Source organism: Urocampus carinirostris, chromosome 1 (genome assembly GCF_059441175.1).
Source record: "Urocampus carinirostris isolate Australia breed hairy pipefish chromosome 1, RoL_Ucar_1.0, whole genome shotgun sequence".
NCBI lineage: Eukaryota > Metazoa > Chordata > Actinopteri > Syngnathiformes > Syngnathidae > Urocampus > Urocampus carinirostris.
In genome coordinates this window covers 66,454,639-66,477,139 of record NC_142349.1, presented here as the reverse complement: position 1 = coordinate 66,477,139, position 22,501 = coordinate 66,454,639, and the positions used below count along the sequence as shown (strand labels likewise).

General features: G+C 39.1%; 3 protein-coding genes across 3 annotated transcripts in view; 1 reads left to right on the top strand and 2 right to left on the bottom strand.

The window, feature by feature from the left end:
• Positions 1-1,345: 1,345 nt before the first annotated feature.
• Positions 1,346-11,844, bottom strand: nsun4 (NOP2/Sun RNA methyltransferase 4). The gene is made up of 8 exons (XM_088320186.1): positions 11,703-11,844; positions 9,428-9,641; positions 8,240-8,414; positions 7,997-8,151; positions 5,921-6,081; positions 5,723-5,847; positions 4,402-4,534; positions 1,346-1,562 (listed from the first exon to the last, which is right to left on the bottom strand). The coding sequence occupies exons 1-8, from the start codon at positions 11,793-11,795 to the stop codon at positions 1,419-1,421; spliced, it is 1,200 nt and encodes a 399-aa protein (XP_088176312.1). The 5' UTR covers positions 11,796-11,844; the 3' UTR covers positions 1,346-1,418.
• A 118-nt stretch (positions 11,845-11,962) lies between these two features.
• Positions 11,963-16,267, top strand: LOC148376606 (cytochrome b-c1 complex subunit 6, mitochondrial-like). Its single transcript, XM_088348997.1, has 4 exons — positions 11,963-12,136; positions 12,489-12,536; positions 15,710-15,871; positions 15,945-16,267. Exons 1-4 carry the CDS (start codon positions 12,089-12,091, stop codon positions 15,975-15,977), a joined length of 291 nt encoding a protein of 96 aa, XP_088205123.1. The 5' UTR covers positions 11,963-12,088; the 3' UTR covers positions 15,978-16,267.
• Positions 16,268-17,254: 987 nt separating this feature from the next.
• Positions 17,255-22,501, bottom strand: part of pif1 (PIF1 5'-to-3' DNA helicase homolog (S. cerevisiae)) — a 38,585-nt gene continuing 33,338 nt past the window's right edge. The window contains exons 12-13 of the mRNA XM_088348985.1: positions 21,914-22,105; positions 17,255-17,461 (exon numbers count right to left, since the gene is read on the bottom strand). Of these exons, the coding sequence (XP_088205111.1) occupies positions 17,411-17,461; positions 21,914-22,105 (243 nt within the window). The 3' untranslated portion in view covers positions 17,255-17,410. The remainder of the gene's footprint in view (positions 17,462-21,913; positions 22,106-22,501) is intronic.

Below are 22,501 nucleotides of genomic sequence, written 5' to 3'. Positions count from 1 at the left end.
CGCCGCCGTGCTGCCCCCACTGTGTTGTTATATCTCAAAATAAAATCTCCTAAATTATATATTTTAACATGTTATAATATTTCATAGATAGGTCCCAACAGTACCAAAAACGAAATGTTGTTTTTACTCACATTTCTATGTAATCTGTATTAAAAAAAGACAAAAAAAATAGAGCGGAGTAAACAGCGGCAGCTCTGCTAACTCCTGAGAATCAAGACAGCTCATAATATTGAGATTTTTAAATGCCTGCGGTAGCAAAACATGCATGTGATTAAGAGACAGCATTAAAAGAGTAGTCAACTTGTTTCAGGGAAGCCCATTCAGGTGGAGACTGACATATTAGCTCTTATCATAACATTTGTTAATCAAACATGTGTTTGGGTTGTGATTAAGAAATAACAAAAAGCACACTTTATGTGGATTTTTGGCTGACGCTGCTATCGGTATGTGAGTGTGTGTCAATGGGTTAAGTGTGAAGCACATCTTAAAGCACTTTGGGAGATCTTCATTGACTTGAAAAGCGCTATATAAATGCAGACCATTTACGTTTTAAAAATAAGGTCACTGAGGACACAAGGATTAATATTTGGATGGCTTCGATTTTAGTGTACTTTCGTCAAAGAAAACAAATTAAAATAAAAATGCATCAGATATACCTTGACGCTACTTGGAACATACAAGAACGCTTGACAGGGAATACATCAATTATTTATACATAGGAGGTCTTCATTGGGGGCGGCATTAGCTCGTCTTGGGATCAGGAGATCGCAGGTTCGATTCCCGGCTCCTCGGTGTTATATGTCGAAGACACTGAATCCCTAATGCCCCCAATAAGCATGTTGGCGCCTTGCATGGCTGCACGGCCGCTATTGGTGTGTGAGTGTGTGTGTGAATGGGTAAGTGTGAAGCACATAGTAAAGCGCCTTGGGTGGATGCTGCGTTACCTCTCACACCGCCACTCGCAGCGGAAAGAAGCACTACAGTAATGTCCTGTGTACTACGAAAAAGGTGCACACAATACAAAATCCAACTTACAGCAATGTCCGGATATTTTTCCACATCCGGATTTTTTTTCGTATCTTCCGTTTTACGTAAATCGAATGGTCGTAAGTCGGGGAGCGTCTGTACAACACTGACACATATTGTTTTGGTTTTTTTGCCTTTGCAAGGTTTTCGATAACCAGCTTTTTGTACTTGAGCACATATCAAAATTTTAATCAGGAGACGTTTGTTTTCTTTGCACAATAATGCGATTTTTTTTTTGTATAAAATACATGAAATGAAAAACATTTACTTTGCGAATGCATACTTTCTAATTCACAGAATATTGCTCACAACTTTGAAATACTCTTCACTGTGAATTTTATAGTGACATCGATTAAGAATGACATGCACAGTGGAAACATGAAGAAAATAGTTTAAGTGAGCCTCTTCATCTTGCACATATAAATAGGCCCAAAGTTAGCAGCTAAGTGTGGGATGACCATCTCACCCAGACAGAGGTCAGAAGCAAAGTGGAAGGTATTCCGGAACATGTGTGTGAGCGGCTGCAGGTCTACCACCTAGAAGAGAAACAAATATAAATTCCAGGGATAAATAATGTGTTTGTGATGATGTTACGTCGAAATTGAGTCGATCCATGCAGAGTTGGCTTTCATTCAAGGGGGGGATTGCGCATAGTGAGGCTGCTTATTTTTCGTTTTGCACACGAGAAGGAAAAAGATGGAGAACAAAGGTAAAACGGGACCATGTTTTGAGTCACTTCGCTTCCACATTATTAATAGTCGCAGCTTATTTTTCGTTTTGCACACGAGAAGGAAAAAGATGGAGAGCAAAGGTAAAACGGGACCATGTTTTGAGTCACTTCGCTTCCACATTATTAATAGTCGCAAGCCAGATTTTAGCTAATGTTTAGATGTTAACCATACAGAATGAATTTGTAAACACGTACTTTGTGTGTGACTAAGTCCGTTGGTCCCCTAACTGGATGGGTTGGCACTAAGCTGTGTGGAAGGACGATTTAATTTACTCTTATCATAATTTTTCTATTGCGATTTTAAGAGATTGACTTGTTCAGGGTTTCTTCTGCTCAATTCAAGTTAAATTCAGGACTTAAAGCAGTGTCTGAAACTCATGGCAAAAAGTTAGCGGACAGCAGGGCAGACAACTCTGAAATGCTGCCTGCCCAGCCATAAAGTTGCCTGCCCCATTTTCCCCAACTTGAAACACAATAAGACGACTAATCGCAAAAGAAAAAACATTGTTGCAAAGTATTAAGGATTGATAATTAGAATATATAAGAGAACAACTCTTTAAAATTAAGTTTATTATAAATCTACTTATAACATCCATTGCAAGTATATGACATCGCTGTTTTCCATCTGGCATCAGTATGTACCTGTATTAACTCATCTTCATTCATTGAGTTGCGTCGTCTACTACAAGCCACGTTAACTTCTTTTTCCACGATGCTCTTAACGTACCTTTACGTTTTGTAGCGTCATCAATTTTGTTAGCTTCTTTTGAATCTTTCCTCTGGGGCAGAGGTTTTGGCTTAATTCCTGTTAAGGATATGTCAGAGTGTGCAGTTTCCTCATGCATGAACTGTGGTTCAGCCTTTAAGCGTATTTATTCCTAGTCTACAGCAAGCAAACAACAACACGGCTCGATTCAATACAACATGGCGATCAACAATTCGCAAAACGAAAAATGGTGCGTGCGTAATGACGTCACACAAAGGAAAACGTCTTACCGCAATACCACGAGTAAAGGCGCTATTAAATTGACTAATGTTAACAATTCCTAAACACTTCTCTATTTTTCTTGTGTTCTCTGTGCGGCTACTTTGGAAAAGGATATGCAAATGCGCAACCTTATAACGCTCGGAAAAGTCCGGAAACACGAAGTTATTCGATGCAGGCTTCTGATTGGCTGCCGAGTATGCAAATTGCCAAACGAACCGAAATTCCCAAAACGAATGAAGATTTTGAAATCAGTATAGAACGTTTTATTAGTAAAAATAAATAAATAAATAAATTAGAAAGTGGGGTTTTTTTTTCCCCCTTGAAAAAGTTGTCGGCCACCCGGGCGAAGACGTTGTGTAAGTTGTACCCCCAACGTAAAAGATGCACGCCCCGGGCGTCCGGGCAGACGTTATTTCAGACACTGCTTAAAGCATTTTGAAATCAAATTTAGGCCCAAGTCGAGAAAAAGACAATTGAAACAAACAGAAAACATCACATGAATTAAAGGCAATTTTAGACAGTTTTTTTTAATCACATTTTGGTCCAGCTCAAAACTTTCCTCTCTGAAATTCTCCAAAATTTGGGAGATGGAAAACAACAAATAAAGGGGGAGTTTACAGCAGATCATGGATCCTCAGTCAAAACTGGCAGATAACTACTAATTCCATAGAACTCCTCTCCGACATTCTTGAAGCATTTTTAATCATAATGCACAAAAAAATGACTTTTATACTCCATCTCATTAGTTCATCCATCCATTATCTGCACCGCTTATCCCCAGTAGGGTCGCAGGGGTGCTGGAGCCCATCCCAGCTATCTTCGGGCAATGGGCAGGGGACACCCTGAACTGGTTGCCAGCCAGTCGCAGGGCACACAAGGACAGACAATTCACTCGCTCATTCACACCAAGGGACAAATCAGACCGGCCAATTAACCTGACATGCATGTTTTTGGAATGTGGGAGGAAACCGGAGTGCCCGGAGGAAACCCACGCAAGCACGGGGGGAACATGCAAACTCCACACAGGAGGTTCGATTTCATGACCTCAGAACTGTGCCGCACACGTGCTAACCACTTCCCCGCCGTGCTGCCCTCTTTTTAGTTCAAACAAATATAAATTTTATAAATGTGTTCCCATTTTCAAGACTTTCAAAAACCGAATTAAAGACATTTAAATGCAATTTTATAAATGAATTGAATGCCTTTTAAGAATTTTCAAGGATCCGCGGCAACCCTGGCTGGGCTGCACTGACATTGCACCATCATCCTTGTCATCATCCACTTTCCTCAGATAAACTTCTCATTATCTGCATTTTAGTACTCTTAGCAGTTTTGTGTCATCTGTTGCACTTAGATGTGCACTTCAGGCCTTTCTTAATAATATGAATGAGTAAGTCTTTTAAGTCTTTAAATCAGCATCTCGTAAAACACCAGTCAGTTGCCTTTATCATTATGGCTTCTTTTACTTTATTTTCAGCAAGTCAGTGCAAAATAAATGTTTATTTTTTTGGAACTGATTTTGGTGATGCTGCTTTGGTATTTTAACCAAGCGTATCACATTTTTGGTTTTGGACCCAAATTTTACCGTGCATCCACAATTTCCAAATTTTGCAAATAAGAACATGCTTCCATCCCTCGGTGTATTGGTAATACTGACCTGCAGCTGGATGCCGTGGTTCTCGCGTGCCAAGTGGATGGCTTGCTCAACCACACCCACATTCTGGATGTGGGAAAGCGTGCATGTGGAGTACACAATCTCACCACCTGGACGGGCTGCGACGACTCCCGCCCTAAGGTGTAGAAGCCAGCGTTTTTATTGGTAATCTTGAACTGAATTGTCTCTATTGTCGTTAATAAGAAAGTAGTGAAATATTATATGCAACAAGATTAGACAAGGCACTTCGGGGTAAACACAAAATGAAGACTTTAAAGAGAAAACTAAGATAAAAGACTGTAAAGGATAATTGGGAACATATTTAAAATGTATTGCTTAGAGACTGGCCTAAGTAGTAAAAAATTAGTGCACTGAAAAAAAGTTCAATGAACGGTATTGCAATAACATTTAGCAGCAACTCAAAATCCTAAATAACTCCCAATAAATTAATCCATGAATTCAAATATAAAAGCAACTCACAGGGAACTTAAAACAAGTGTACAGACGCTCCCCTACTTACAACCATTCGACTGACGTAAAACTTTATTGTCCTCTGATTAAAGTTTGATTTGTGCTCAAGTACAAAAAGCTAGTTATTAAAAACCTTGCAAAGGCAAAAAAAACCCAACAATTTTTGTCAGCGACTTATGTAAAACGGTAGATAAACATTTTTTTCGGGATATCACAATAGATAATTTAGATTTTGTATTGTGTCCACCTTTTTCCGAGTAGAGGACATTACTGTAGTGCTTCTTTCCGCCACTATCGGCATGTGGCGCTGTGAGAGGCCACGAATCATCTTACCCGAAGAAGAAATCCGCTTCCTCTTCCTAGTTCGTGCGTAAATATTCCATATTGTGTCTCCAGCGCCATTTGACATTTTTATTGTTTAATATCTTGTGCATCGATTCAATATGGTTGGTGTATAGCGTAAAAAAGAAGTGAGCCGTTTCTTTTGAAATGAAAGTGAAATAAGAAAGCCTGATGCGGTTGAGGAAAAAGGTTTAATCGCTTTTTTTTCGTCCACTCTCTACCACGGAAGAGGACCTCTTGAAGCCCATCTTCCAAAAGTAAGTTTAACTTCACTTTATGCATCTTTATAGAGCATATTATTTTAAGAAATGTTTATTTTTTAGTACAAAACAATACAGGTTACTTATACAAGCCTTAAACATACTTATATAAACCTTAAACATACAAAATATAGCACTGAAGTAACTGACGAACAATCGTCCGGAATTTATCGCGTTTGTAAGTAGGGCAGCGTCTGTATTTTTGCCACTGAGCACCTCAGTGTGGACCTAAGGTTTAGATGTGTACTTACAGAAGAAGATCCAACTGCAGCTGCGGCAAGCGTCGCCTCTCTCCGGTTCTGAACTTATTAAATATATTATTTTCATCCTCCATGACGGAATGTCGGTCTGTGGTGCAGGGGACATCGACAAGAACCTAAAATAAAGTGTTGTAGGTATAAACATTGAACAATTGCTTTAATCTATAATCTGAGTAGAAACACTCTTACTCTGTCAAAAGTATTCTCTTCCATTTCTCCCCATTTGGTGCCGTCCAAGGACGTGATGCGCAGCTTTTCACTGGTCAAAAGGTCTTTTGGCACGTAGCTGTGGAGTACTTTCCTCAGTCGGGACGTCCGCGATATTGAAGCATCGTTCAAACACAAAAAACCTACAGAGTATAAAAATAAAACAAATGGTCAATTATTGATATGGGCTCAATACTGCGTACAAATACACACACGTATGTAGCAAACGAGAAGCTGTTCTAAAACCAGTGAGTATAAATTTGAACTTCAGCAGAAAATTGCTATTTTGGGAATGAACTGTTTAGGTTGTTATTCTCTGAAAATCTTGTTTACAGTATTGAACATACTTAGTTAATTTGTTATCAAACCTTTTTAATGATCCCACACAAGATCCATCTTATGGGAATTGCACTGTGTACTAGCGTAAAATAAATAAAAAAGGGAAAAGACAATGACGGGGGAAAATAGTGACAAGGGAAGTAAAAGTGTAATAAAATAATGTACTGTGGGATTTACTCAAATTATTACACAAATTATTATTAAATATATGCAAGTTTAATATGTATTTTTTAATTTTAAAAAAATACAACCGACTTAAAGTTAACAAATGCAAACTACACTCTATTCAAAAGTAACCGGTATACAATTCAAGTATCAATTTTGAAGACATAAAACTAGTCCGACTTGACACCACTAGAGGGCACCCGAGGCCCACAAATTGAAAATATGTATACGCTAAACCTTGCTTAAATGTTTCAGAATTTAACAAGTCATGTAAAAGATAGCTATGTCGTATGTGTTTAATATTACTCGAGTTCTGATTATTTTTTTAAATCTGGGTGAAAAATTATATTATATTATATAATTCCTGGCATGGATAATTGAAAACATATTGGATGACAAAAAAGTGACAACAGCAAGCAAATCTTAGTTAAAAATCACTTTCAATCTGCTCTTTAAAATAAATCTTCTGATTAATGTGTTTCAATGTGTGACAACCTTCCTTCAATTGATTCAAGTAACCACATTAAAGACCCCTGTTTTAAAGCCGCAGTGTGGAATATTTCACCACTAGATGGCACTTGATTGTCGAATGCGGATGAAATCCAGTCACGAGAGCACAGCACAGCAACAAAATGCCAGACAATTATGGCGGCATGTTCTAGGTAGGGATTCCACTTTGTAAAAAATGTACAGATCTCGTGACTTACGTTTTTTTTTTAACAAAAATTAACAATAGTATGATAGTTTTAAATTTGAGCCTATTCAATCATTTCAGGTTTTTGTAACATTAGGAAGCACTAAATATTACAAACTGTCCCTTTAAGCTCTCAAAATCCACATAAAATGATGTGGCGGGCCACATTTGGTGTTTGACACATACTGTACGGCAAGGGTGTCAAACTCATTTTAACTCGGGGGCCACACGATAGAACATTCTGTCAGGGGCCGGACGAGTAGATTAAAGGGAAAGAAAAAGAGATAAAGAAATAAGAGAAAGAGGGAGGGAAAAAGAGAGAGGGCGGGACAAAGACAGAAAGAGAGAGGGAGAGAGCGTGTGAAACAAAAGATAAAAAGTCGTGAGAGAGGGGGAAAACAAAGGGAGAGGAAGAAAGAAATCCAAAGAGAAATAGAAAGACAAGAGAGAAAAGAAAGCACAAAGGGTATGAAGAGAGAAAGACAAAAGAGAAAAAAGGAAAAAAGGAAGTTAGAGAAAAAGAGGTTAAAAGACACAGAGCAACAAAGGAAGAGAAAAAAAGAGACACAGAGAGAGAAAGAGACAGAGGCAGAGTGGGAGAAAATGGGTGGCACAGAAAGAAAGAAAAAAAGATAGAGAAAGAGAGAGAGAGAGAGAAATAAATACAAGTACAGTGTCTTTGTGAGAGGCACCTGGCTTTGGCAACATCAAGTAGACATATTTCAACCTGCAGCTGGTTTTTCTCTTGCGCTTCTCTGAGTGTTGTCTCGCGGGCCGGATTCAATCCCCTAGCGGGCCTGATCCGGCCCGCGGGCCGCCTGTGCTGTACGGTGTATCCACAAATAAAGTGAGTTGTTTACCAATGGCCTGGGACTGGAGCAAGGCAACAGTCTTGCCTCCTGGTGCGGCGCAGAGGTCCAGCAAACTTTGTCCCTCTTGAACATTGAGAGCCAGGCAAGGCAACACGGACGCGGCATCCATCAAGTAGTAGCCCAATAACCCAAACGCGTCTGGTCTTGAGGAGTAAAAACAGAGTTGAGACCAATGATAGACCAATATCATTCAGTTAATAAGATACATTAAATATAAATCGATAAACAGACCTAGCTGGCTTAAAACGGGTGATATCGCCTCTTGGAAAGACTGAACACCTGATATAAGGGCTGAGGGGCAGTTGAGATGAGTGTTGCTGATCAATAATGTCCGCTTTCTCCACAGGGGTGGATTTAGAATTCTCACGGATTTCCACTACTGGTTCTTGATCCATACATGCATGTTCTGCATGGATAGTGAAAAAGACATGGCGTAAATTCCGGACTATAAGCCGCTACTTTTTCCCCCAAACATTCAACCCTGCGGCTTATTCAGAGATGCGGCCAATTTATGTAATTTTTCTAGCAGCCGCCAGCAAACTTTACTTTGCTAGCGTGTCTTTGAATAAGGGAGCGTGGGACGACATCTATATGACATATTCTCTTTCCCATACTGGGGAAGACGAATTTGATGACTTCAGTTATAAGGATGAAGATGGGGACGGTTTACCGTGATGACTATAAGTACGGTATGTTTTTTTAACAAAGCCGTCTACTGTGTTGCGAGCGTGTTGCTAGTAGCATTTGCTACCCTTCACAGGCACGGTTTGGGATGAAAGTTATAATATTATAATTAAAGCTTTGAAAACTCTCTCGGTGTACCATCTTTCTTTGTAAATATGTGTAACCGATGTATAATATGTATTTGCAACTGTATATATTTGTAATGTATTCATTTGAGACAATTATTCTGATAAGTTTTGCGAATTAAAAAAGAGGGGCGGAGCAAACACGGGCTGACAGGAAGTGGGGTTAAGGTGTGTGAGACCTGTTGTCGCGGCGGACAATAGTGGATATATATTTTTCCCACCCTTACCTTTGGAAATATACTTTTTTTCCTTGGATTAGTTTCAACGGGTACCCGGACTCTGCAGGTCTGCATCAAACCTTAAGTACCGGTATAATTTTCCGTTCAATTTGCCGGCTGTGGTCTTCGGACTGTGTACTTTATATTCAGTAACAGTCGCGGGACTCAAAGTCGGGTTTGGGTTAATTTTGTGATTGTGTTACATCTTTAAATGTGGGCGCATGCGGCTTATATACAGGTGCGGCTTGTGTAAGTACAAAAGCGGTTATCCTCTTAAAATGTGGTGGGTGCGGCTTATAATCAGGTGCGCTCTATAGTCCGGATTTTACGGTATATTGATGCGATGACAGTTGGCGGTTTCTATACCCATCTCGGGAGCATCGGTGGCCCACCTTTGCTGTCGGAGACAAAGTCTCGGCATCCTTGGGAAGCAAGAGAGTCCTCAAAGTCCTCGATGCAGAATTTATTAAGCAGAGCCCCGTATTTTCTCTCCGAGAGTAGGGCAATCCGTACGGATGGCCAGAGCTTCCCCAGCTGACTGCTGTAGGTGGCGTCGAAATGCTTCAGGGCTAAAGTCGTCGCGGGGAACCTGGGGCGAGTGGCAGCCTGTCAAAAACAAATAGGTATTGTATATACTGTACAGTATATTCGAAAAATGTATCAACAGCAAATTTTTAAAAAACATTTGTAGAATTCAACACATTTCTAAAATAATTTCGTATTACAGTGGAACCTCGGTTTTCGTACGCCTCTCAGTTCGAACAAATCGGAGTCCGACCAAAAATTTCGAGAAATTCTTGCTTCTCTGTTCGGTCAAAAAAATCGTAGTTCGAACGCCGGTAATGCGTGAATGCGTACGCTAGGGTGCACTGCTGAGCGGCGTACGGGTGTTTTAGCCCCTTATTATGCCTCCGAAGAAAGTCAGTGCAAGTAAAAGAAAAGTAGTGCGTACAACTATTGCATTTAAGAAAAAAAATCCTTCCAAACAATAATTTTCCTTCCTCCTCCATCCCTCTCCCCACCGTCCAACTGCGCCTTCTGCTGACCACCACAAAAGGTAAGAAATCCCATTCATAATTCTTTTCTTTATCCTTTTTTTGAATTTTTACACGTTCATGTTAGCGTAATCTTTCGTACGGACGATTACGATAACGCGAACGTACGATTAGCCTGGGTTAGCTTTATGTTTACGTTAAACATTCAAGGTAAACATTCAGGGTGTTGGAACGGAGCCCAACATTCAGGGTGTTGGAACAGAGCCCCCTTTCCAATGAATTGCTCACCACTTGGTGTGGAGACCCGGGTGCTAAGTGACTTGTAAACGACCTGATTTTTTTATTTTTACACGTTCATGTTAGCGTAATCTTTCGTACGGACGATTACGATAACGCGAACGTACGATTAGCCTGGGTTAGCTTTATGTTTACGTTAAACATTCAAGGTAAACATTCAGGGTGTTGGAACGGATTAAAACGATTTACATTATTTTGAATGGGAAAAATGATTTCGGTGATCGAACAAATCGGTTTTCGAACAGGGTTCTGGAACGGATTATGGTCGAGAACCGAGGTTCCACTGTACTTGAAAGAAAACGAGACTTAGAAGTTTAAAAAAGTGTTTCATAAAGGTCACCATCTGTAAATAAGGCAGCCCACTGAGAACAGCGCAGTGGTTCGCCACCCGGTTCTGAAAATAGCTCCCCAGTGATGGGTCAATATGATTTACTTGCAAATTTGAGTTCTGACATTAAAAGTCATTGACATGATCAGTGTCTTCAAATACATGATTCATTCTTACAAAATATATTTTTTTAAATAATCCTATAATTTATACATGTTAATCAGTCAGTGCCATTACACAAAGCAGATGTTTTAGTGGTTCACTGAGCCTCTTTTAACCTTACTTCTCATAATTACCTACTGGCAATAGAATAATAACATAATAACATAGTAATAACATGATGGGTTATTAGAGAAATCAGCCATTGTGCTAAATAGTAAGTAAAAAGTAGCTAAATAATCTTACGGGGGGAAAAAATCCATTTGCTAAGTAATAGAGTTATACTGATTTGATAGAGGACAGCACGGCATGGTTAGCGGGTGTGCGGCACAGTTCTGAGGTCATGAGATCGAACCTCCCGTGTGGAGTTTGCATGTTCTACCCGTGCTTGCGTGGGTTTCCTGCGGGCACTCCGGTTTCCTCCCACATTCCAAAAACATCCATGTCGGTCTGAATTGTCCCTAAGTGTGAATGAGCGAGCAAATTGTTTGTCCCTGTGTGCCCTGCGACTGGCAGGGAACCAGTTCAGGGTGTCCCCTGCCCACTGCCCAAAGATAGCTGGGATGGGCTCCAGCACCCTGGCGACCCTACTGAGAATAAGCGGTGCAGATAATGGATGGATGGACTTGGCATTGTTCAACTGTTTACTAAACAATGGTAAAAGCTAGATCATAAACATTTTCTAATGTAAGATGAGCGTTGAGGCTTCATTTGATATGTACTATGTCTAAATAGGTACAAAACTAAATTTTCTGGAGGCTTTCAAAAATTTTTTGATATGGAATACAACTTGCTGGCACTGAAGGAGTTAATACAGCTTATAGACGATATATCAAAAACACTTTTTCCTATTTAATATTATTTCAACATTCGATGATTAACACGTACCCATTTTTCTTTTATTCGATGTCCTCTGACGGTTAAACATCTTAAATCTCTAATTTTAAGCAACAAGCGCCTGGCATCCGAGCGCAGCGCCATTTTGACGTTGCACCTGTGTTTTATATCCGACTTTGCCCTCTTATCTGAAACACAAGTTCCGGGTGACGCCATGCTAAAAAGAGGCGGGACTCGAAACACATTATTGGAATACAATTGGATGACATTACCATCAGTTAGAAATTATGACCAATGAGAGAGTGTTTCCGGTAAGCGATCTCGACGTTTCCTGCGAGTGACCGACCCCGATGTCCTCAAGTTGCAGCAACTCAAGCAGTCATAAAAGGACTTGAGTCTTTTTCTGGCAAATTTTGGGCCAAATCCGAGAGAAAATCATGGGGTTTGAAAGAAAAATGATCACTAATGGCGATCCAGAAGACGAGGTAAAGAAATTCACCCGATTATAACGACACAACTCGTGTTATTGAGTTTGTGTAAGGGTGCGTTCAATAACCACGGCGGCGTTAGGTTTTATTGCTATATGAGCACAAACGTAACCAGTCAAAATGTATTAAAATTGTATTGCAAGCACAATATTTTTTAAAATATTCGTTGTCTTAGCCCTAGAATGAGTTTTTTTCTTTGTAAAAAAAAAGGGGAATTCAATTGTAATATCGCCATCTATCACGTGCATCGTTTAAGCTTATGTTAAACATCCAGGAGGCTCTTAAATTGTCACCTTGTTGTTGTTGTTTTTTTGATAAATCAACGATTTTTTTTTAAACTCTGCATTAGGAAGATGCCCCTGAAGAGGCGGAAGAAGAAGAGGAGGAAGAAATGGTGGTATGTTGTAGGTTTTATTTTTCTATTGATAGTTTAATTTATCTATCTACCCTGGTCATATCCCATGAGAGGGGTGACCAACAGCAAGGCAAACACATACACAAAAGAAAAGAAAAAGGTAACAAACATACCACATTTTTACCATAGCCAACCCAAATGCCCAAACACCCAAAGAAGTTGAGCACCTCGGTACCCAAGTTGGTGATGCTTTCGTCCCTCCAGATGAAATGGAACACAAGAAAGCGACCATGTCACTCTGGTCATGAGGACACAACACGCTCTTCTGTTTAACAGCAGGGCCTGACAGCTTTCACTGGTTTACCCCTGCCGTATCATATAGTTTCCCTGTCCATCCCTTAGAACACGTCCAAACATCCCACTATCACAACTCCTCTCCACTCATTCCTATCACCAACAAGAGCTGTAGCTTCTGCAATTCACTCATAACACCATCCATCCACGTCAATCGTGGCCTTCCTTTTGGTCTCCTTCCATTTACTTCTGCTCTGTAGATCCTCTTCAACATTCGCTCCTCATCCATCCTCTCCATTTGTCCAAACCAACTGAGTACTCCCTATGCCACACTGGCTCAGTTCCACTACTACTCCAGTTCTGCCCCTCACAATTTCATTTCTCAATCAATCCAATCATGTTACTCTTAACATACTCCTCAAACACTTCATCTCAAAACGATTGATTTCCTTCTCAAATCTGCATTCAGGCTTCAAGTCTCTGCACCATATAACACAGTCGGCACAATCACACTCACATACAGTCTTAGAATAGAATAGAATAGAATTTACTTTTATTGTCATTCTTGTAACCATGCACACAGAACGAAATGTTGATACACCTGACGATGCAGCTGCAGCCATTTTTTTTTTAGTCATTAGGTGAACAAAGCCCCCAATTCCGACCCTTAATGCCGAGCGCTAAGCAGGGAGGCATTGAGTACCAATGTTGTAAGTCGGCCGAGGCTTGAACCAGCGACCTCCCAGTCTCTGAGCGGGCGTCCTACCATCTAGGCTACCGAGCTGGTGTTAACATCCATTCTCATTACACTTCATGTATCTAAAATGGAATACGGGACTGTTTTCACTGTTATTTTGGGCGTTCGTGCAAAAGTTGGTCATTTAAAACAAAAAATGTCCTTCAAATTGCAGCTGTGCCAACACTTGCTCTGGACAAAGGTCACACCACTTCCTGTACTTGTAAATTGTGATGTATGCTACAATAAAGCCTGGACAAATTGCTTAAAGTAGTCATTTTTGAAGAACGTTTTTACCAAAGGGAATTGCACGCCTACCTTCTAAAATGTTTATAAAAACTGGCAAATTAGTCCTTTGAAATATTAAATTTAGATTAAATATTTAATTAAGCCTTTTCACGTATATAAACCTCTACAAGGCATATGTCATGGTGAATACTGTGCTACTAAATGCCACAAACCTACTGTAGTTTACCCCGCCAGTGTATAGCAAATGGCGAAGAATGCATTTTCTTTAAAAACTACAAAAAATAAAAAGGAAACAAATCAAGTTATATCATTTTTGTATTGACACATTGATCGTTCCTTGTATTTTTACGGTGCATTTTTGCCATCTGCTGGACAATTGAAGTAACATCAGCTTTGATTTGCTTTTTATTTTTCAAGGATCCTTGTGTATTATTGGAATACTGAAAACGAGTGCTAATAATAACAAGGCAGGATACCAACTACTGAGACTCAAAGTGATTAAACTGCACTATTTTCTTGCTTTTGCCCATTCCTTCAAAAGCGTTTTTTTTTTTTTTTTTTGGTACATGTATTAGCAAGATGGCAGACAATGAAATTAAATGTGAAATGATCTGCATTTATATAGCGCTTTTCAAGTCAATGACTTCCCAAAGCGCTTTACATTGTGCTTCACATTTCCCAATAGCGGCCGTGATTTGTGCAGCCATGTAAGGCGCTAACCTGCTTATTGGGGGTATTGGGGGTTCAGTGTCTTACCCAAGGACACTTCGGCATGTAACACGGACAAGCCGGAATCGAACTGGCATCCCTTAATCCTAAAGCGATCGCTCTACCTCCTGAGCTACTGCCGCCCCAATCATGTCAGGTCCCTTTAGTTGGCCTCATGTCATTTAGATAAAAAAAAAATCGATTCACCAGTATTTAAAAAAAAAAAGCATTTCATTATGATAGTTATTGTTCTTTTTTGGCTTTTGAGGTCCTTTAAAAATACATCATAATTTAATGACACACTTATTTCAAGAGGCCCCAAAATTCAACTCATAGATACTGCAATAATTTGCTGCATGGTTACTGAGTAAATCAAATAAGATGCATTTAACAACGTTCAGTGCTGTGAAAAAGTATTTTCCCCTTCCTGATTTTGTTTTTTTGCATATTTATCACTCAAAGGTTCTGATCATCAAACACAAGGGAAAACAAAATTCGCTTTTGAAATGTTGATTCCATTTATTAAGGCACAAAAAGTATCAAAATCTAGTTGCGAGTTGGGCCAACTTTGGCAATCGGTAAAAGAAATCAAACAATTACAATTGATAAGAAGTAAAAACGTGTGGAGGAATTTTGGCCTTAATAAATGGAAACAATATTTCAAAAGTGCTTTTTGTATTTCCTTGGGATATTGCTGTGGGATATTAAGATTGGTTTGATGATCTGAAAACTTTGTGGGCGATACATATGCAAAAAAAACACAGAAATCGGAAAAGGGGGATATTATTACACGGTACTGCATAACAGGGATTACCGACGTGGGCACCAGACAGCCCAAGAACAGCTAGGTAGCCTGCAGACCGATTCTGATCGCTTACCAGTGACGAATCATTGTGATTTTCTAGAAAATCAGATTTTTAACTTGCATGAGAAAAGATCTTTTAAATAAAAAAAAAACATGACAATGTTTTAAATTTTTATTAGAAATAGCTTATATGTACATCATTTAGTGCCCTAATACAAGGTTGCTGTTTTAATGGTTGATTGAGCCCATGTTAATCCCTCTTCTAATTATTACAACCGGGTAATAACATAATGATACAAAAAAAACCATGGTAAGGATATCAAACTGGTATGCCTTTCACTCATGGGTGACAGAAAAATGTTGACCCCTGGTGTGAATCTCCAAAAGTCACCATTGTAGTCAAATTTTGTCGGTCTTCTCCAGGACCCCTTAGAAACAATCCGCGCCAAGTGTGAGGAAACTGAACACTGCGTGCACTACAAGGAGATTCTGGAGACCTGCCAGAACAGAGTGAGCTCCAAATCCAAAACAACGGAGGAGTGTACAGAAGAACTCTTTGACTTCCTGCACGCGCGTGACCACTGCGTAAGTGCAGAACTTGAGAAGATATCAGTAAGGTCCGCCACCTTTTGTCTTAATCAGTTTTTTTGCCTTGCAGGTAGCCCACAAACTGTTCCACAACGTGAAATGATCGGCCGACTGACTTCCGGCAGCTATGTGGTTGACTTACCTGCTATAAATGTAAAATCATGGAGAGTACTTGCAAATTGTTCTATAATAATACATATTGTATGGAGATCCCAGGATGAACAAGTCTTTCTCACTGTGTAAATTGCATATATTGTATTGGGCAGTTTGTACAGTTAGAGTAAGCACGCGTGTGTGGAATTTAGTATCGTGGTCAGATTCTTTAGGAAAACTGTCAATGCAGGATGGCCATTGTGGGTATCTCTTACGCTAAATAAAAGTTGTCTTTGGTTACCGGCTCAGCTTTATTAGTTTTAATTTTTCTGTGTAGAAAAGGGCTGTTAGAAAACTAATATTCTGTTATACAAATTTGTGTGTAAATAAATACTTAAGGGTATTGACTTCAGACCTTTTTCGAATTTAGTAGGCTGGTAATGATGATTTAATAATATTAATGTTTATAGCAATAGATTTTCATGAAGTGTCCATTTGTCATTGTACCGTTGTCTCAGTTAAGGTATTTACATAACTTCCATAGCACTGTTGCTCAGGTTTTAATTACTTTTACTATTTAATAAACATATATATATAAATTATCCTCAGGTTTTATCTATGTATATATTATTAGTGTTGGGCAGCACAGCGGTTATCGCGTGTGCAGCGCAGTTCTGAGGTCATAAATTCAAACCTTCCCGTGTGTAGTTTGCATGTTCTCCCCGTGCTTGGTGGGTTTCCTCCCACATTGCAAAAACATGCATGTCAGGCTAATTGTCCGGTCCAAATTGTCCCTAGGTGTGAATGGGCGAGAGTGTTCTGTCTGGCAATCAGCTGGGATGGGCTCCAGCACCCTCGCAACCCTACTGAGGATAAGCGATGCAGATATTGGATGGATTTTAGTGATTCCTAAACAAATTGAGGATCAAGTACAGGCCCAACCCACCATCTTTGATTGACAGAAGCCATTTTCCTTAGAACAGCATTCTATAATCAAAGGGCAATTGAGAAGGACGGTTAGCAATAAAAATGGAATTTGTCAAAATTCTACCATAGAAAGTATATGAAAAAAAATTATGTATAATATCATACATTTTTTATTATTTTTAAAAGAATAACTAGTTACACCATTTCATGACCCATTATTTAAAAAATAGCCATATTCTTTAATTTAATATGGGCAAAACTATTATTTTTAATTCATTATATTTTAGGCTTCCCTAGTAAGTATCTAAAATAACACACTATTGTTATTTTATACAACAAAGATTCAGAGATCAAGCAAAATGCGTTTATTAAAAACTTTATTCCGTATAAAAATCCTAATAAATAGAAGTGTCGAGGGCTCATAAAGAACATAATTGAACACATGATGGCAGTGTGGCAACAAGGTAGCATATCTTGGCAAGTGCGGACGGATGCGATGACGGTGGAGAATAATTCTCACCAGCAATTCTCTTTGTTGCTGATGTCAGCATAGTCATCCATGGAAGTCTATAGGCAAAAGATCGAGATCATCATTTTATACAAACACACACTAAAGTGTTTTCGTTTTACAGTGTGGAATATGATGTTTTTTGGCCTTTTTTTACAGTAATTTTCCCACTATAAGTCTTCAACAACAACTCATTTCACGGGCCCTAAAACGAGTAAAATTCAAACTTTACAGTGATTGTGCATCCCCAAGATGCCCGTCTTGTTATTTATCCACATCCTATGAAAAAAGGGTCTACCATTGGTTTTTGCTTCACATCAGTCAACGCCCATATGCCTTTTACTGAACTACCTCCAACAATGCCTTTCTTCATACAAAGTTCTGACTCGCGTGTGCTTTGTAAAGAATTGGCGAGTTTGCGATACAGTGGAACCTCTCTAGTTCGCGGTTCCACTTTTGCGGGTTCAGAGCTTCGCGGGTCTAAAAAAATATACCTTACCTTCTCAATAAAAGCATTTATTGAGCGCGAGCTTATGTCAACTGAGGACACGGTGTGGACACTCTTATTGTGAAGGGGAGGGGGAGGCCCTGATACAATGCTTAGTCATTGCCGCTTCGCTCACCCCCCCTCCTTCAACTCCTCCCACCTCACCCCCTTCTTATGTGGCGCTCAGTTTATCAAGGAGGGAACTCGGCGACGCAACATAAGTATATTCTCTTCTGTCACATTTCATCTCAAGTTTAACTTTACTATACCAAAAGCAAGTGGTTGTTTGTACTACCTAAACACGGCTATTTGTGTGTGGTTTTGTGTATTTGTTGTAAAAGCCATTCGATGCCACTAGCTAAAGTATGTTGTTATTGTCAGAAGGTAACTCTTTCATTAAAATGAACACAGACCATTTTTTTCACTGTTGTTTCCCAAAACGCTTCACAAACACTCATCAAATATCAAATTTTCACTGTTTTTATTTTCAATATGTAACCGGTAGTGTTAACAAGCGAAATAAACTGATTGCTGCATGTGGTTGAGAGCGGTTAATACAATCATACTGAATGGTTCGTAGTGGTTTCGCCGCAGTACTATTCCGTGTACATACAACATATTTTGCAGTTTTTTTTTGTTATAACATGAATTTCACTCTCTCTACCCATATTCTATATGGTGTACTATATACAGGGGGGTATACTATATACCTGTATACGTTTTTTTAAGCATTTTTGAAGCGGCGCAGCTACTTTGCGGATTTTCAGTTTTCGCGGGTGGTCTTGGTCCCCATTAACCGCGAAAACCGAGGGATTACTGTACAATGCAGTTGTCTTTCTACATACAATTCGAGCTACACCGGTTACAAGAAATGCGAGATGTCTTTCGAGCAAAATTCCTGCCCGAGATGAGAAAATCCAAGTCATGAGAATTTCTACACGCTACCACTAGAGACCGCCAGAGACCGATCACCGTTCGTTTCAGTAATCATGAGCGTTTCACGCTGAAGTTGGTCGTAACGAGTTACATATACTTAAGTTTAAGAACATGTTGTACTTCTAGGAGTATTCTTAAATCACTACACTTTTTACTTGATTGGATTTGTAAAAAAGAAACTTATTCCGCTACATAGAAACTGTTACTTAAATACCCTCTACGCAAGTATTTGTCTGTCTCTGCCAAGGCGCAGTTATTTTGTCAGAGACCTCGTTCCTCCTATTTAGATTTGACCAGTGACCTAAACAACCACCAGGAATAATATGAATAAAATTACTAAATTTTGTGCAGGCTTGGGGAGTAACGGAACACATGGAACGGCAAACATGATGTTGGCAAGCTGTTTGGATTTATTTTCATTTTGTTTCTGTCGCATTTTATGTTCGTTTTGCCGGAGATCAAAGAGATCAAAGCCAGGAGAGAAAGCTTACCACGTGTTGTGAAACATAATTTGATTCATATCTAGTTTCTATTGTCTTTTATTAACATATTTGGTATTGGAGTAATCCAAAAGTAATTGAAAGTAATCCAGTTAAAGTAACCCTACCCAACCCTGGTTGGCCCCCCACCTATGAAACCAACACAAATGCTTCAAAGTTGCGCTCTTCTCTCCGGCACCTTGCTCAACACAAGCTCTTCAGCCAAGGCCCACCCCCACAAGCCAATCCTGAAAAGGCGTGCTGGTCTTTGTTTCCTTAGCATGCCGATGCCATACGCCAAGGACTGAAGCAGAAGGTCAGCGTCTTTTGTCCCAACATCCTTTTCAACAAACTCTTCTAACAAGATACCTTTTGTTCCCGTCCAAGAAAATATTTCACGACAAAATGTTTTTGGTGCACGGGGAAATGATATGACATTTCTGACGTGCTGTAAAAGAATTTCCGGTCTACGAAATAAATTGATTATTTTAATACAGCAAGTTCTTTATTGGTTTGTGTACTTATACCTTTTTTCATTTAGACTGATCAATCGAGTTTTCACGGACTGCAAAATTGATCATTTTAAGATGTTTTGGAGAAATTGCCTCACATATTAATGGCCACAGCCCATATCCAATACATTGTGCAGAAGTCTGGGGCAATAATTACAAAAGTTCACTACAGCCCCTTTTTATCCTCAAACGTGCAAATAGAACCATACACAGGGTAAGATATCGAGATCATACTAACATTTTATTCCTGCAGTCCAAATTATTAAAATTGGATGATTTAGTAAAGCTTTTCACTGCACAACTGCTATTTAAAGTCAACAAAAACAGTGTCAGAAAACACCCAAAAATGATTCATTCGGAAAGAGGGAAATTATAACTTAAGGGGCTGTAGTAAATTCCTAATCCCAAAGGTGAGAACCACCAGGAAAAGTATGCGTGTGTCTGTGTGTGGAGTCAAACTTTGGAACAATTTACAAGACGAGATCAAACAATGTCCAACTATTCACGTGTTCAAATTTAAATACAAAAAAACATTACTGGCGGAATACAGAGATGAAGAGAAAGGGGTATGAGTGATACGAGAGATTGGAAATAGTGCGTCTAGAACTATGGTTAACTTTATTGCAATTGTTGTATCATAACTGTTATCAAGATTATTACTATTGATGTTATTATCAATGGTGTATTTAATAGGGAAGATAAAGCGGTAGGGAAAATAAGCATCTGCTTCCAACTACCCCTTTTCGGACAAGTTATGTAACATTATTTTGTTGTTGAGTTATTGTTTTTGTTCTGTTTTCATTTTAATGTTCGAAATAAAGTTTTCATTCATTCATTAAATCATTCATTCAATCCTTGTTTTCTTTATGTAATGTTCATGGTTCTGTTGTAGTGTTAGTAAAAACAAAACCCCATAAATCCAAGAATGCGGGCATGTTTCTTGATTAAAGTATATTAAACTCAGGGTTGGGTAGAGTTACTTTAACTGGATTACTTTCAATTACTTTTGGATGACTCCAATACCAAATATGCTCATAAAAGACAAAAGAAACTAAATATGAATAAAATGACAATTTTGTGCAGGCTTGGGGAATAACGGAACACATGGAATGGCAAAAATGATGTTGGCAAGCTGTTAGATTTATTTTTATTTTGTTTCTGTCGCATTTCATGTTCGTTTTGCCGGAGATCAAAGCCGGCAGAGAAAGCTTACCACGTGTTGCGAGTCATCATTTTATTCATATTTAGTTTCTTTTGTCTTTTATTAGCATATTTGGTATTGGAGTCATCCAAAAGTCATTGAAAGTAATCCAGTTAAAGTAACCCTACCCTGATTAAACTATCAAAAACAGTAAAAGTCATTCACTTAAGGTTGCTAGGTAGCCGATCAGTCAAATTATGAGACTTCAAAGATTTTATTCCGTTTCCCTGATATAATTACCTAAAAACAAACGTGGTGCTCCAAGAAAGCAACACGAGTTTAAAAAGAAATAAACTCATTGATTAAATTGCTCAATAACGTTTTGGTTAAAATCGTTTTTAAGAGTTTTTCCTTGCCCTCATTTAGGTTCTAGATCAGGGGATGGTGTATTAACAGTCTTTGGATTTTATTTACAATAATCTGTGGTTTGTGCAGCCCTTCGAGACTTCTTGTGATAAAGGGCTTACCAGAAAACATGACTAAAAGAATTTTGTGTGAAACCCTTTTTGCGACACAAATCAAATCGAATATTTTTAAAGTGCTGTGACAATTTTTTTGCACTATGATGACTATTTTTGCACCAAATGCATATTGCACAAATTCTTACGATACCAAACTGTATGTGACATCTAACATGCCGACATTTCTTGTTTAAATATTGTGTAAATTATAACTATAACCTTATCCTCCTTGTTTTATACGTATCTTCTCTGTTCCTTTATTTTCTTGTTTTTTTACCTCACCGTGAATGTGTGAAACTGGAGTGTCATGCCCAATTTCGTTGTCACAATATGTTAACCCATTTTGTAACAATGACAATAAAAGTATATTCTATTCTATTCTATTCTAAAATCCCAACTAAACCTCACCCCCTCCGACAACCCAAAACAACACACCTGCATAAGCAGCCTCTCCTTCCTCAAATTTTTGTAGAAAACGAGAACATCCGGGTCCGCCCGAACCACGTGTCGGTCGAAGTCCATAACCCGCAGGCCCTCCAAACTCCTGGCCCGAGACAAGGCCACGTAAGCCTGGCCGCACTCGAAAACCCGCGCCAGAGAGATTTCCACACAGTCCAACGTCATCCCCTGCAATGAATGAAGGGACACTCATGTCATGTTGATTTGTGATGCCCTTAATCACAAGAAATCTCAAAGGGCTGTACAGATCACAGATCAATGTTCCCTGTAATTTTCCTTACGGGTCTGAGCGTTCACACAAAGTCAGTGAGCAACGCTTGAAACAACAGTGAGCAACGGCAATCCCAAGTGTGGCAACTAAGTCATTATCAAACATGTCCGAAACTTGACATCACGTTACATTTTGCTGAGTTTCCGGCAATGCAAAATTATTTTTCACTTTTGAATGAATTGACTCATGTACGATTGCAAAGGTTGCAGGGCCTACAAATGTCATTTGTTTTTACAATTCTTTCACAAGATTTCCATTCTGTTTATTCCTGGTATCTTTTGTCGCATAATACT

What these genes read in the sequence shown, in the direction of transcription:
- nsun4 (XM_088320186.1), bottom strand. Translation starts at nt 11,795, where the DNA reads ATGGCGCTGCGCTCGGATGCCAGGCGCTTGTTGCTTAAAATTAGAGAT. An exon ending in ACCCGTTTTAAGCCAGCTAG is followed by an intron (nt 8,152 to 8,239) that starts GTCTGTTTATCG and finishes TTACTCCTCAAG; the next exon opens with ACCAGACGCGTTTGGGTTAT. An exon ending in GCTCCAGTCCCAGGCCATTG is followed by an intron (nt 6,082 to 7,996) that starts GTAAACAACTCA and finishes TATACTCTGTAG; the next exon opens with GTTTTTTGTGTTTGAACGAT.
- LOC148376606 (XM_088348997.1), top strand. Translation starts at nt 12,089, where the DNA reads ATGGGGTTTGAAAGAAAAATGATCACTAATGGCGATCCAGAAGACGAG. An exon ending in ATGGCGATCCAGAAGACGAG is followed by an intron (nt 12,137 to 12,488) that starts GTAAAGAAATTC and finishes ACTCTGCATTAG; the next exon opens with GAAGATGCCCCTGAAGAGGC. An exon ending in TGCACGCGCGTGACCACTGC is followed by an intron (nt 15,872 to 15,944) that starts GTAAGTGCAGAA and finishes TTTGCCTTGCAG; the next exon opens with GTAGCCCACAAACTGTTCCA.